General features: G+C 37.2%; 1 protein-coding gene across 1 annotated transcript; it reads right to left on the bottom strand.

The window, feature by feature from the left end:
• Positions 1 to 366: 366 nt before the first annotated feature.
• On the bottom strand, positions 367 to 3,910 carry LOC120357342. The gene is made up of 4 exons (XM_039447512.1): positions 3,787 to 3,910; positions 2,328 to 3,268; positions 1,542 to 2,178; positions 367 to 1,415 (listed from the first exon to the last, which is right to left on the bottom strand). Exons 1-4 carry the CDS (start codon positions 3,908 to 3,910, stop codon positions 367 to 369), a joined length of 2,751 nt encoding a protein of 916 aa, XP_039303446.1.
• Positions 3,911 to 9,700: the final 5,790 nt, after the last annotated feature.

Raw genomic sequence — 9,700 nt, 5'->3', positions numbered from 1 at the left:
TTGGAGACCATTGTGAGATGTAGTCGAGGACAATTTTGGGATCCCATGTCGTGTCGTATTTAGGTTGTGCTGGTCTGAGTTTAGAGACTCCTTTGCAGAAACGTTTAATTGATGCATCCTCTCCTATCTGTGGTCCCAGAATTAAGGCTATTGCTGATCTGAGGGTGTTAATGGAGCCATAAGCAGCTCCGTTTTGGAATTCGCTAGTAAGGAATTGCAAAACATCTGGAATCTCGGCGGACAAAATTGATGTTCCAGTGAAGTAGCAGTACTTCCACCATTTTCTTAGTGCTGAGTCGTATTGACGAAGCGAAGAGGTGCTCAAGGATGCGATGCAGATCTTGATTGTTTCTGGCATCATATTTTTTAGCTGGTACGCCTGTTCGATGAGATTCCGCCCACCAGGGAAAGCTGGGACCATAATGGATGAGGAGCTCTGTTAGAAGAAGATAAGAGATTGAAACTTGGTTTAAATATAATAGGTTTGGATTCAAACATCTGTATACATTGGGGGAACCAGGCTTGAGATGGCCAGTTTGGTATGACTAGAATACCTCTGGCGTTATCATTACGGATCTTTTTTAAAACTTTTGGGATTAATGCAAAAGGTGGGAAAGCATAAAAGAATTCGTGGTTCCAATCGATGGTGAAAGCATCTATTGCAATAGAACCAGGATCTTGTTTCCAGGATACGTATTTCGAGCATTTGTTGTTAATTCTGGTAGCAAAAAGATCAATAGTCGGTTTGCCAAATCTCATATATAATTGCTTAAAGGCCTTTTGTGAAAGACTATACTCGATGTCCGGCTCTATCCGCCTAGACTCCTGGTCTGCAATGATGTTATCTTCTGAACGAATATATGAAGCAAAGATCCATATATTGCGTTGTTCACACCAAGACCAAATTTCTTTCGCTACTTTGCTCAGGTGTTCGAATTGTATTCCTCCCATTCGATTAATGTAAGAGATAGCCGTAGTATTGTCGATACGAAGTAAGATATCGCAATTCTTAAAGTCTTTTGCAAAGCATTTTAGACCAAAAAATGCTGCCTGTAATTCTAAGTAATTGATATGATGTTGTTGTTCCTCACTATTCCAAAATCCATGAGTTTTAGCGTTGTTGCAGCTAGCTCCCCAGCCTGATCGAGATGCGTCGGAAAAGATCTCTGTAACGAACTTTGGACTCGATATGGGATTAAAAATATATGAAATATTTTTCTTCCACCATATTAAATCATCGTTTACTCTAGGAGTCAATTTCATCTGTGCTTCGAAATTATCTGCATTGTTCCTCAGGGCCAAGAATTTTTCGCGTTCAAGGTCTTTTATGTGTGCCCAGCCATATTTGGTTGCCAAACAACAGGAGCTAAGAGTACCTACTAGTGAAGCAAACTCGCGAATTTTGTATCTCGAGCCTATTTTAAAGTTTTTAATTAATTTAAGTATCCTATCGCGCTTTTCTATTGGGAGTTCTATTTTCATTTCATTTGAATTTAAAATAAAGCCTAGAAATTTTTGTTTTGTTGCTGGTTCTAAATAACTCTTGTCATCATTTATTATAAAGCCTAATTTTTCTAATAAAAGACGAGTTTCCTGTACGTTTTTTGTGCATTTTTCTTTTGACTCTCCGAGTAAAAGAATATCGTCTAGATAAATAACGGATGTGAATCCGTGTTCTCGTAACCGAGTTATTGGGGGCTTCATTAATTTGGTGAAGACAAATGGAGCAGTGCTTAACCCAAACGGTAAACAATTGAATTCGTATATTTGTTTATCGAAAATAAATCTTAGAAACTTCTTGTTTGTCTCTGCGATTGGTACGAGATAATACGCGTCTTTTAAGTCTATTGTGGCCATGAAGCAATTTGGCTGTATGAGATCACGGGCTGTCCGAATGTCTTCTAATTTAAAGTGTTCTGTCTTTATAAACTCGTTTAGTTTTTTCAAATTTAGAATGAAACGACTGGATCCATCTGGTTTAGGGACGAGGAATATTCTAGAAAGGAATTGATCCTCGTATTTCTTGCATGGCTGGATTGCGCCTTTCTGCAGCAACTCGTTAATCTGTTTTTTCATTTGTGATTTTTCTTTATCTGACCAGCTTGGTTCCACCAATTCAGTTGTTTGAATCGGTTGGGCGCAAAACGGAATGGTGTAGCCTTTTGTCCATTCCAGGACCTTTTTATCCGTAAAAAGGCGTTTCCAAATATGCGAAAATGATTTCAGTCGACCTGCTATTATACTTGCTATTAATGATGACGATGTCTCCTGTATCTGCTGTGGTATGACCTCGCTGACGATGACCTGTGACGACTGGAGTTCCTTACGGCTGGAGTGAATGGTCTTCGATGCCCCCCCGCCGCCGTCTGTTGTTTCTTTAGGTGGGGTGGGCCCTTCGAGTTTTTTGGCTTACTTAGAGATGTTGTCGCAGTATTCTTAGCGACTGGCTTTAGATCCTTAGATGACTTTTCTAAGGATTTTGCTGCCTTGAGTGTTTCTGTTAGATCGCTCCCGAAAAGCCATTCTCCCGGCTTGGTCGCAACTAGCGTCTCCTTTAAAGTCGGATTTAGGTTTGCCATGAGTATGAGGCGCCTAGTGAGCGTCTCGTCTCGTTGTAAATCTATTAACATACGAGTGACATCACTCAAGATTCGAATTATTTCAACTCGTTCGACCGCCTTGTTTATGGATAGCTTAGACAGGGTTGAGCCCAATGCTGCCAAGCATACTGTTACCTTTTCTTGTTTTTCCGCGATTCGCTTATCTCTAGCGAGGATGGCTTCTGCTAGAGATGCTTTTATTTCTTTATTGAGTGTAGGAGGCTCATACTGGGTGCAATTTTCCGGAACAGGGTATTTCTCGTATATTTTCTTGCGATCTTCTATGGGTAGACCTTCTTGCAATATGTCATCCCATCGAGTCACTATGTCCGCGTGAATTGATGGGCCACGCTTCTTATTTGGCTCTAATCGCTTGCCCATGGCTTCGAGTACCTCCTCTGTAAGAGTCCGAATTGTTAAAGTCTCCGTTGTTGCAACTTTTTCTTTTTTATTAGAAGGCGTCGATGGAATTTCGCTGATTTCTGTCGATTCTATGGGAGGAGGTGTCTTCTCCTCTCTGTCCTGAATTGAGTAAAGATCTGGTGACTGCGTGTATTCCCGACTATGTGACTGATCGTAAGATTGACTTCGGGAACGGCTTTTGTCTGTTTTATTTTCACGCGAACTTCTCGACGACCGAGAACTCGGGCTGGAACGACTGCCATTACCTGCAACAATTTGAATATGAAATGGATAACCCGTTGGCTATTTATTCGTTTCGACCATTGGATAGTGGCTTGCACCTCCTTTGGTTATGCATCCGTGGGGAAGCATTGCCTTCCAGCGGAGACTTGTCTGCGTACGGATGTGCAATTTTGTTGTTTCGACCATTGGACAGTGACTTGCACTGTTATAGGTTATGTGTCCGTAGGAGAACATTGTTCTTCCGCGGAGACTTGTCCGCATACGGATTTAAAATTAGTCGTCTCGACTAATAACGGTGACTTGCACCTTTGCGAGCGCACGTAGTGCGCGTAATATGCGTTCGCTTGCTCGTGGCGAGCGGAGCGCCGAGGATCGCGGAGGCGAGCGAGCTCGCTCCGCGATCGCGTGTGTGTCGTATCGCTGCCGCCGGCCCTCTCGGAGGTAGCCGGTCGGCGACACTGCCAGTGGGAAAACATTGTTTTCCGGCAGAAACTTGTCTGCGTCAGGATATGCAGTGTAACAAAAGTGAGGTTAGACTTACGTTTCTCTTGTAATTGACGAACTAGTCGTTCTTGCTCTTTAAGCTTTTCTTCTAATCGCTTAAGCTTTTTTCCCAGTCTATTCTCTTTTCCTTCTTCACTGGACAGTTTTCGTTTGTGTCCCATTTTTCATACACAGTTCACGCCTTGTGGCTATTCCTTGGGCACAAGGAAAAAGAATGAAGATAGAGGACCGGAACCCGCGGAACGGGAACCACAGAGCGGTAGCGAGCCGAAAAAATTTTACTGTAAACCTTGTGGCGCCATCGGCACTAAGGAGGGTACTACGAATGGTGATCTGAGGAGGAGGCGCGCAATACAATCCGTAATTTTCATGTAAATATATGTAAATATATATAAAAACTATGTGATAGTTATATATAATAATTGCACACAACTTTCTGTAATCATTATATAATTGTTAAAAATGTAAAAGGTAAAATATTTATAAAGTGTGTAGAGATGTATATAGGTACAGAATAGGAAGATGAAGAATAGGTAGCAAGCGCGTAGAATTGTGTGAATGGATGCATGAATTTTAGAGTAATATTGTAAACCAAGACTCCTTCTTGACAATCTTTTGTAAGCTGAAGAGAAATATTGTATATCTATCTGTAACGCTGGTACTTTCTCGGTGTCGGTTACGGGATTTTAGGTTCAGGACAGGATGCTCGGATGTGCTCGCCGGGTGTCCGGGTTCGTATTCAATGATAACGCCGTGGTTTGGTAGTGAAAACGAAAGAGGTTAAATATATTTGGCTATGCTTTAGTACAAAAATGAAATGATACAGATCCGATATTGTTATCGGGTAATACTGAACTACTCGAATAGTATTGCGGCACTTAATTGCGCGGTCGTCGGCCCGCGTGACATCAAGAGATCGGTCACAATATATTCGCGGTACACTTAATATCTAAAACACTTAGGAGTACGTATCTTAGGAACTCCGCGATTAGTAGTACGGCACGGGAGTGCTTAATTGCGCGGTCGTCGGCCCGCGTGAAACTAAGAGAACGGTCACGATGTATTCGCGGCGTACTTACTATTTAAACGGAGCGGATTCCAGAAGCTCCGGAACGAACGGACAGGAATTGTGCGCCAAGCGCTCGGAAGTAATGATCGGAGGGCCGCGAAGCGGCTAACTTATCGTACAGTTAAACGGGCCGCTATTGGCCCGCGCGGCGGACAGTCGCGATACGCGGAATCGGTAGTACTCGGTGCAGCGAACGGTTCCGCGATACGCGAGTGCGGTCGACGGTAGAGACCTAAGCGGTTTCACTGAAAATATAATAAAATATTGCTCAATTTTGTTCGAAGTTAATACTAAAGAGACCTACTTGAAAATTACAAATAAAAAAATGTTTTTACATCACTTCTTCTATTTCTTATTATCTAAAAAGATGTTATAATAATAATAAATTTTATATGCAGAAATATCAGCATCAATTACTGATAATGTAATTGCATCAATGGTTGAAGAAATAAATAACGCTACTACTGTAAAGCCCGTATCAGACTACGCATTGAAAATTGAAGATTGAAGATTAAAGATTGAGCTTTGGCCAATCAAAATAAAAGGAGTTAAAATTTCCTTGTTTTGATTGGTCAAATTTCAATCTTTAATCTTCAATCTCAATCTTCAATGCATAGTCTGACACAGGCTTAAATCAATTAAGTGGTTTTCCAAATGCTAACGAGACAGATGTGAATGACATTACCTCTGAGAGTTACTCGTCTTCTTCAAGTTATTAAGGCAACAATGATAATATGCAACGATCGTTCGCGTTTCATTCATCAATCCATGAAGTAGAAGAAAGTAAGTAAAGAAACAATAACTTATAAAATGCTGATTTTTAGCCATACTATTGTTATAGTATGTTTCGATACCAAAGTATGTAATTAAAATTTTATTTTGTTATTTTTGTTTGCAATTTTATATTTTATAAATTTTCTAATTTATTGAATTTATGAAACAGTGTAATATTTTTAATTTGATACATGTAACTTTTATTTCGTCAATTAAATAATTAAATCTGTACATGTCATATACAGTACTGCAAAAAATAATAGGCTTCAAAATTACAATAAATAACTAACATATAAAAAAAAATAAGCTTCCTGTTAAAAATAATAATAGCAATATACTGCAAATAATGTTTTTGTAGTTTACTTTATGTGATGAAATGAAGCTTTAGTGTTACTTCTTTAAATAAATATTGGACTAACTATCATTATATCGCAATTTATTCAAAAATATAATTCCGAGAGAGTACCCAGTCGACAGTTCATTATGTGTATAAAAGCTATAAGCTTCAGTATCACATGTGATACTAAAACTTATAGCTTTTATATAAAATGCATTTTATATAAATATGCTAGTTACGGCAGTATATAGTTCAGAGTTAGGTGTAGTAACTATAGTTGAAAGTTATGTGTTTCAAAAATAACTAGTTAAAGTTAAAAATTTAATCATTATCTAACAAGGAACGTTTGGCAACCCGAAAATTCAAAAAATTCTGAAATTTGGTGTACACATAGAGGAGTTCATCCGTAACACAAAAATATTTTTTGTTGGTGCCCAATTTCAGTTTAAGGGGGTGAAACATCCCTTTGAAAAAAATCGGATTTTTTCTTTCCAAGCAAATATCGTCGAAACTATAAGAGATAGAGAAAAATGTTCTGAATAAAAGTTGAATGGCTGCAAGAGTACTTTATAACAGTGATAAAGAAAAATTTTTTTTTATTTTTTTTAATACTTTCCCCCACCACCTACCTATTTTTTTTCAAAATTTTTATTTTTTTTATAAGCAAAATAAAGCTTATTTTATTACGAATTCAACGGTATATGACAAAGCTATGTTGCAACATTTCCATTTTTTTAAATAATTAAAAACCACTCCATAATGCATGGTACGCGCACCCGTCCGTGCACTATGAAAGTGTTCCCCTTCGATTTTGACGAGTCTTTAATACGTTGTCGTACAGATCAAAATAAGGGACACGTATTTTTTTATACGTGCCCACTCTCACTTTTAGGGGTGAAACACCCCTTTGAAAAAATCGGTTTTGTTTTTTCGAAGCGTGTATCGTCGAAACTGTAAGAGATAGAGAAAAATGTTCTGAATAAAAGTTGAATGGTTCGAAGAGTACTTTACAACAATAATTTAAAATAATTTTTTTTTTGTTTTTGTGAGATATTTAATTATTATTAACATACATTTCACATAGCTTTCAATTATTTGAGCACGACAATATTACATGTATACTCACGATGACATAAAAGATAAAACTAATTAAAAGAAATCATTGATGCATAACGATAGCAACTTACATTACTTCAATGCTATTTTATTACACTGTTATGTATACCGCACCATAAAAAAAGATGAAACTCTATTTTTTAACGTTAAAATATATATATAATAATTACATACAATTAGGCATGATTTATATATATAATTTTACGTATTTTTATATAACCATACATAATTGTTTACAGTGATATATGTATAGATAGATATACAATATTTCTCTTCAGCTTACAAAAGATTGTCAAGAAGGAGTCTTGGTTTACAATATTACTCTAAAATTCATGCATCCATTCACACAATTCTACGCGCTTGCTACCTATTCTTCATCTTCCTATTCTCTACCTATATACATCTCTACACACTTTATAAATATTTTACCTTTTACATTTTTAACAATTATATAATGATTACAGAAAGTTGTGTGCAATTATTATATATAACTATCACATAGTTTTTATATATATTTACATATATTTACATGAAAATTACGGATTATATGTGCTACAGTAATGATAGTCTTCGTAAAAATGTTTGAAACAAAAATATTCGCCACACCATGCACAACGCATAAATGCGGCCTTTCCACAGATACTACATTTTGGCACATGCTTTTCAGTTTTAAAATAACAATATTCTACAGGGTTTTGAAAGTGGTCGGGACGCGTTTCTACATATCCGCTTTTAAACCACGAATATTTAAAAAGGTTTTTAAATCTAGGTGAAGATAGTTGATTGTGAGTTAATGATTGTAATTTAATTATTTCATTACGGGAGTGCAAATTAATATCTTCCTCTTGAAGAATGACATTATCTGAAAATGTTCGCACAAAATTTTTCCAAATTCGGAATCCAAAGACATCTAGAGGCTGAATGATACCCGTCGTCTTCTTTGGAATGGTTAAAAATGTAACTTCTTTACCTTGTGGTACATGTTGCTCTAGCTGGCTCGGGCAGTGTCCCGTCCATGAGTCAAGTAGAAGCATACTTTTACTGCCAGTATTCGGTAGATATACTTCGGTGAACCAAGTTTTGAAATGTTCTGCAGTGAGTTTTCCTGATTTTGAAGCCTGGATGTATATGTTAACTGGACGAAATAGAGTTTCTTCCACCCTCGGTCCAAATGTTCCTGTAGACTCCTTCAAAACGATGTACAGTGGTGAAAGAAGATTTCCACTTGCCGAAATAAGAGGCATTATAGTATAACTATGTGTTGTTGAAGATATACTTTGAACTGCTGCCTCAATTATTTTCACTCCTGATTTCGCTAATGTTCGCCCAGAATGTATTTCAAGGTTGAAGCCACTCTCGTCTGCATTATAAACTTCTTCTAGTCCTATAGCTGGGATCTTGGACTTTACATTTGAAACAAATTCTTTTGCGACATTTTGTATATTTTCTTGATCTTTAAATGTAAATTGCGTTCGGAATGCGGTTATTTTTCGAGAAACAATTCCGTGTACTTTTTTAAACTTCCAAATCCACCATTTACTTGCCCTGAATTCGGGTAGATCCACTTGATCCTTTGCCTCCAAGGCCCATAATCTTAAATTCATATCATGAATGATTGATTTTCTATCACAAGCTTCTTGAAACTTGTGCAGTACATATTCCGCAATAAATGCAAATTTATCTGCATTTGTTCCACCTTTTTCTAAACTTGTCTCCCACCTGTATAGTTGATGATAAGATTTAACCTTGCGGAATTTGTGTTGTACTGCACTTAAAGTTCTACAGGCCTTTTTTCCACTTTTCCAAAACTCCACAGCTTTTCTCTTATAACTGAAGTCGACTATGCCTCCTTCATCATCAACAACGCATTCTTCAGGTTCGAAACTGCCTTCATCTTCTTCTTTTTCTGCAGGCGTAATATGTTCTACAACTTGCGTGGAATGTGGCTCCGACGGATCTTCAAAATCAAGCACGTAATCATGATCTATCAATATCACTGAACGTGTGTCCTGAGCTTTTTGTAAAATATTTTTAATTTCGTTATGTACTTCAATTTCCACTGGTGTTATAGGTGTCTGTGTTATACTCGCAATTTGAAACGTAGTAGCTAACATGTTTATTACGTTTGCTACATTAAACGGCGTCATTTTACAGAAATTTCTGTCAAGCACTGATTACTAACGACAGAATGGTAACTGATTGACGTCGCAAATGAAACTGGAAATAATACTTCCTCGGATATATTTATATGACTCAAAAGACGCAATTACATGAATTTATTTACCGCGCGAATAGATTTTGCGCAAATAGCTTAAACGTTAGAAAATTGATTTCCAAGAAATCTTTTATTTAATCTTATTTATCGTCTGGTATGCAAAATTAAGAGGCGCGGTCGCGTCTCGCGCCAAGTGACATGCGAAGCGAAGACCGAGTTTCTTTTTAGTCTAGACATCAAGGTGACTTTATGTTATTAAACTTTACTTCGAAAAATAGCAACGTATTACATTACTTCAATGCTATTTTATTACACTATTATGCTATTTTATTACATTATTATGCACGATAAATAAGATTTTTCCTGGAACTCTATTTTCTAATAGGAGATGACGAAAACATTTCGAGGACAGTCTGCGTAAATATTAATTATAAAATCGC

The sequence above is a fragment of the Solenopsis invicta genome, chromosome 3 (assembly GCF_016802725.1).
Source record: "Solenopsis invicta isolate M01_SB chromosome 3, UNIL_Sinv_3.0, whole genome shotgun sequence".
Taxonomy (NCBI): domain Eukaryota; kingdom Metazoa; phylum Arthropoda; class Insecta; order Hymenoptera; family Formicidae; genus Solenopsis; species Solenopsis invicta.
The sequence above is the reverse complement of the archived record's forward strand: the minus strand, read 5'-3'. Positions and strand labels throughout refer to the sequence as shown.

Bases quoted from the DNA above. Each gene is read 5' to 3' on its own strand.
- LOC120357342 (XM_039447512.1), bottom strand. From the start codon at position 3,910: ATGGGACACAAACGAAAACTGTCCAGTGAAGAAGGAAAAGAGAATAGA. The intron at 3,269-3,786 runs GTAAGTCTAACC...AAATTGTTGCAG, and splicing joins TCGTCAATTACAAGAGAAAC to GTAATGGCAGTCGTTCCAGC. The intron at 2,179-2,327 runs GTAAGGAACTCC...ACGGATAAAAAG, and splicing joins GAAGACCATTCACTCCAGCC to GTCCTGGAATGGACAAAAGG.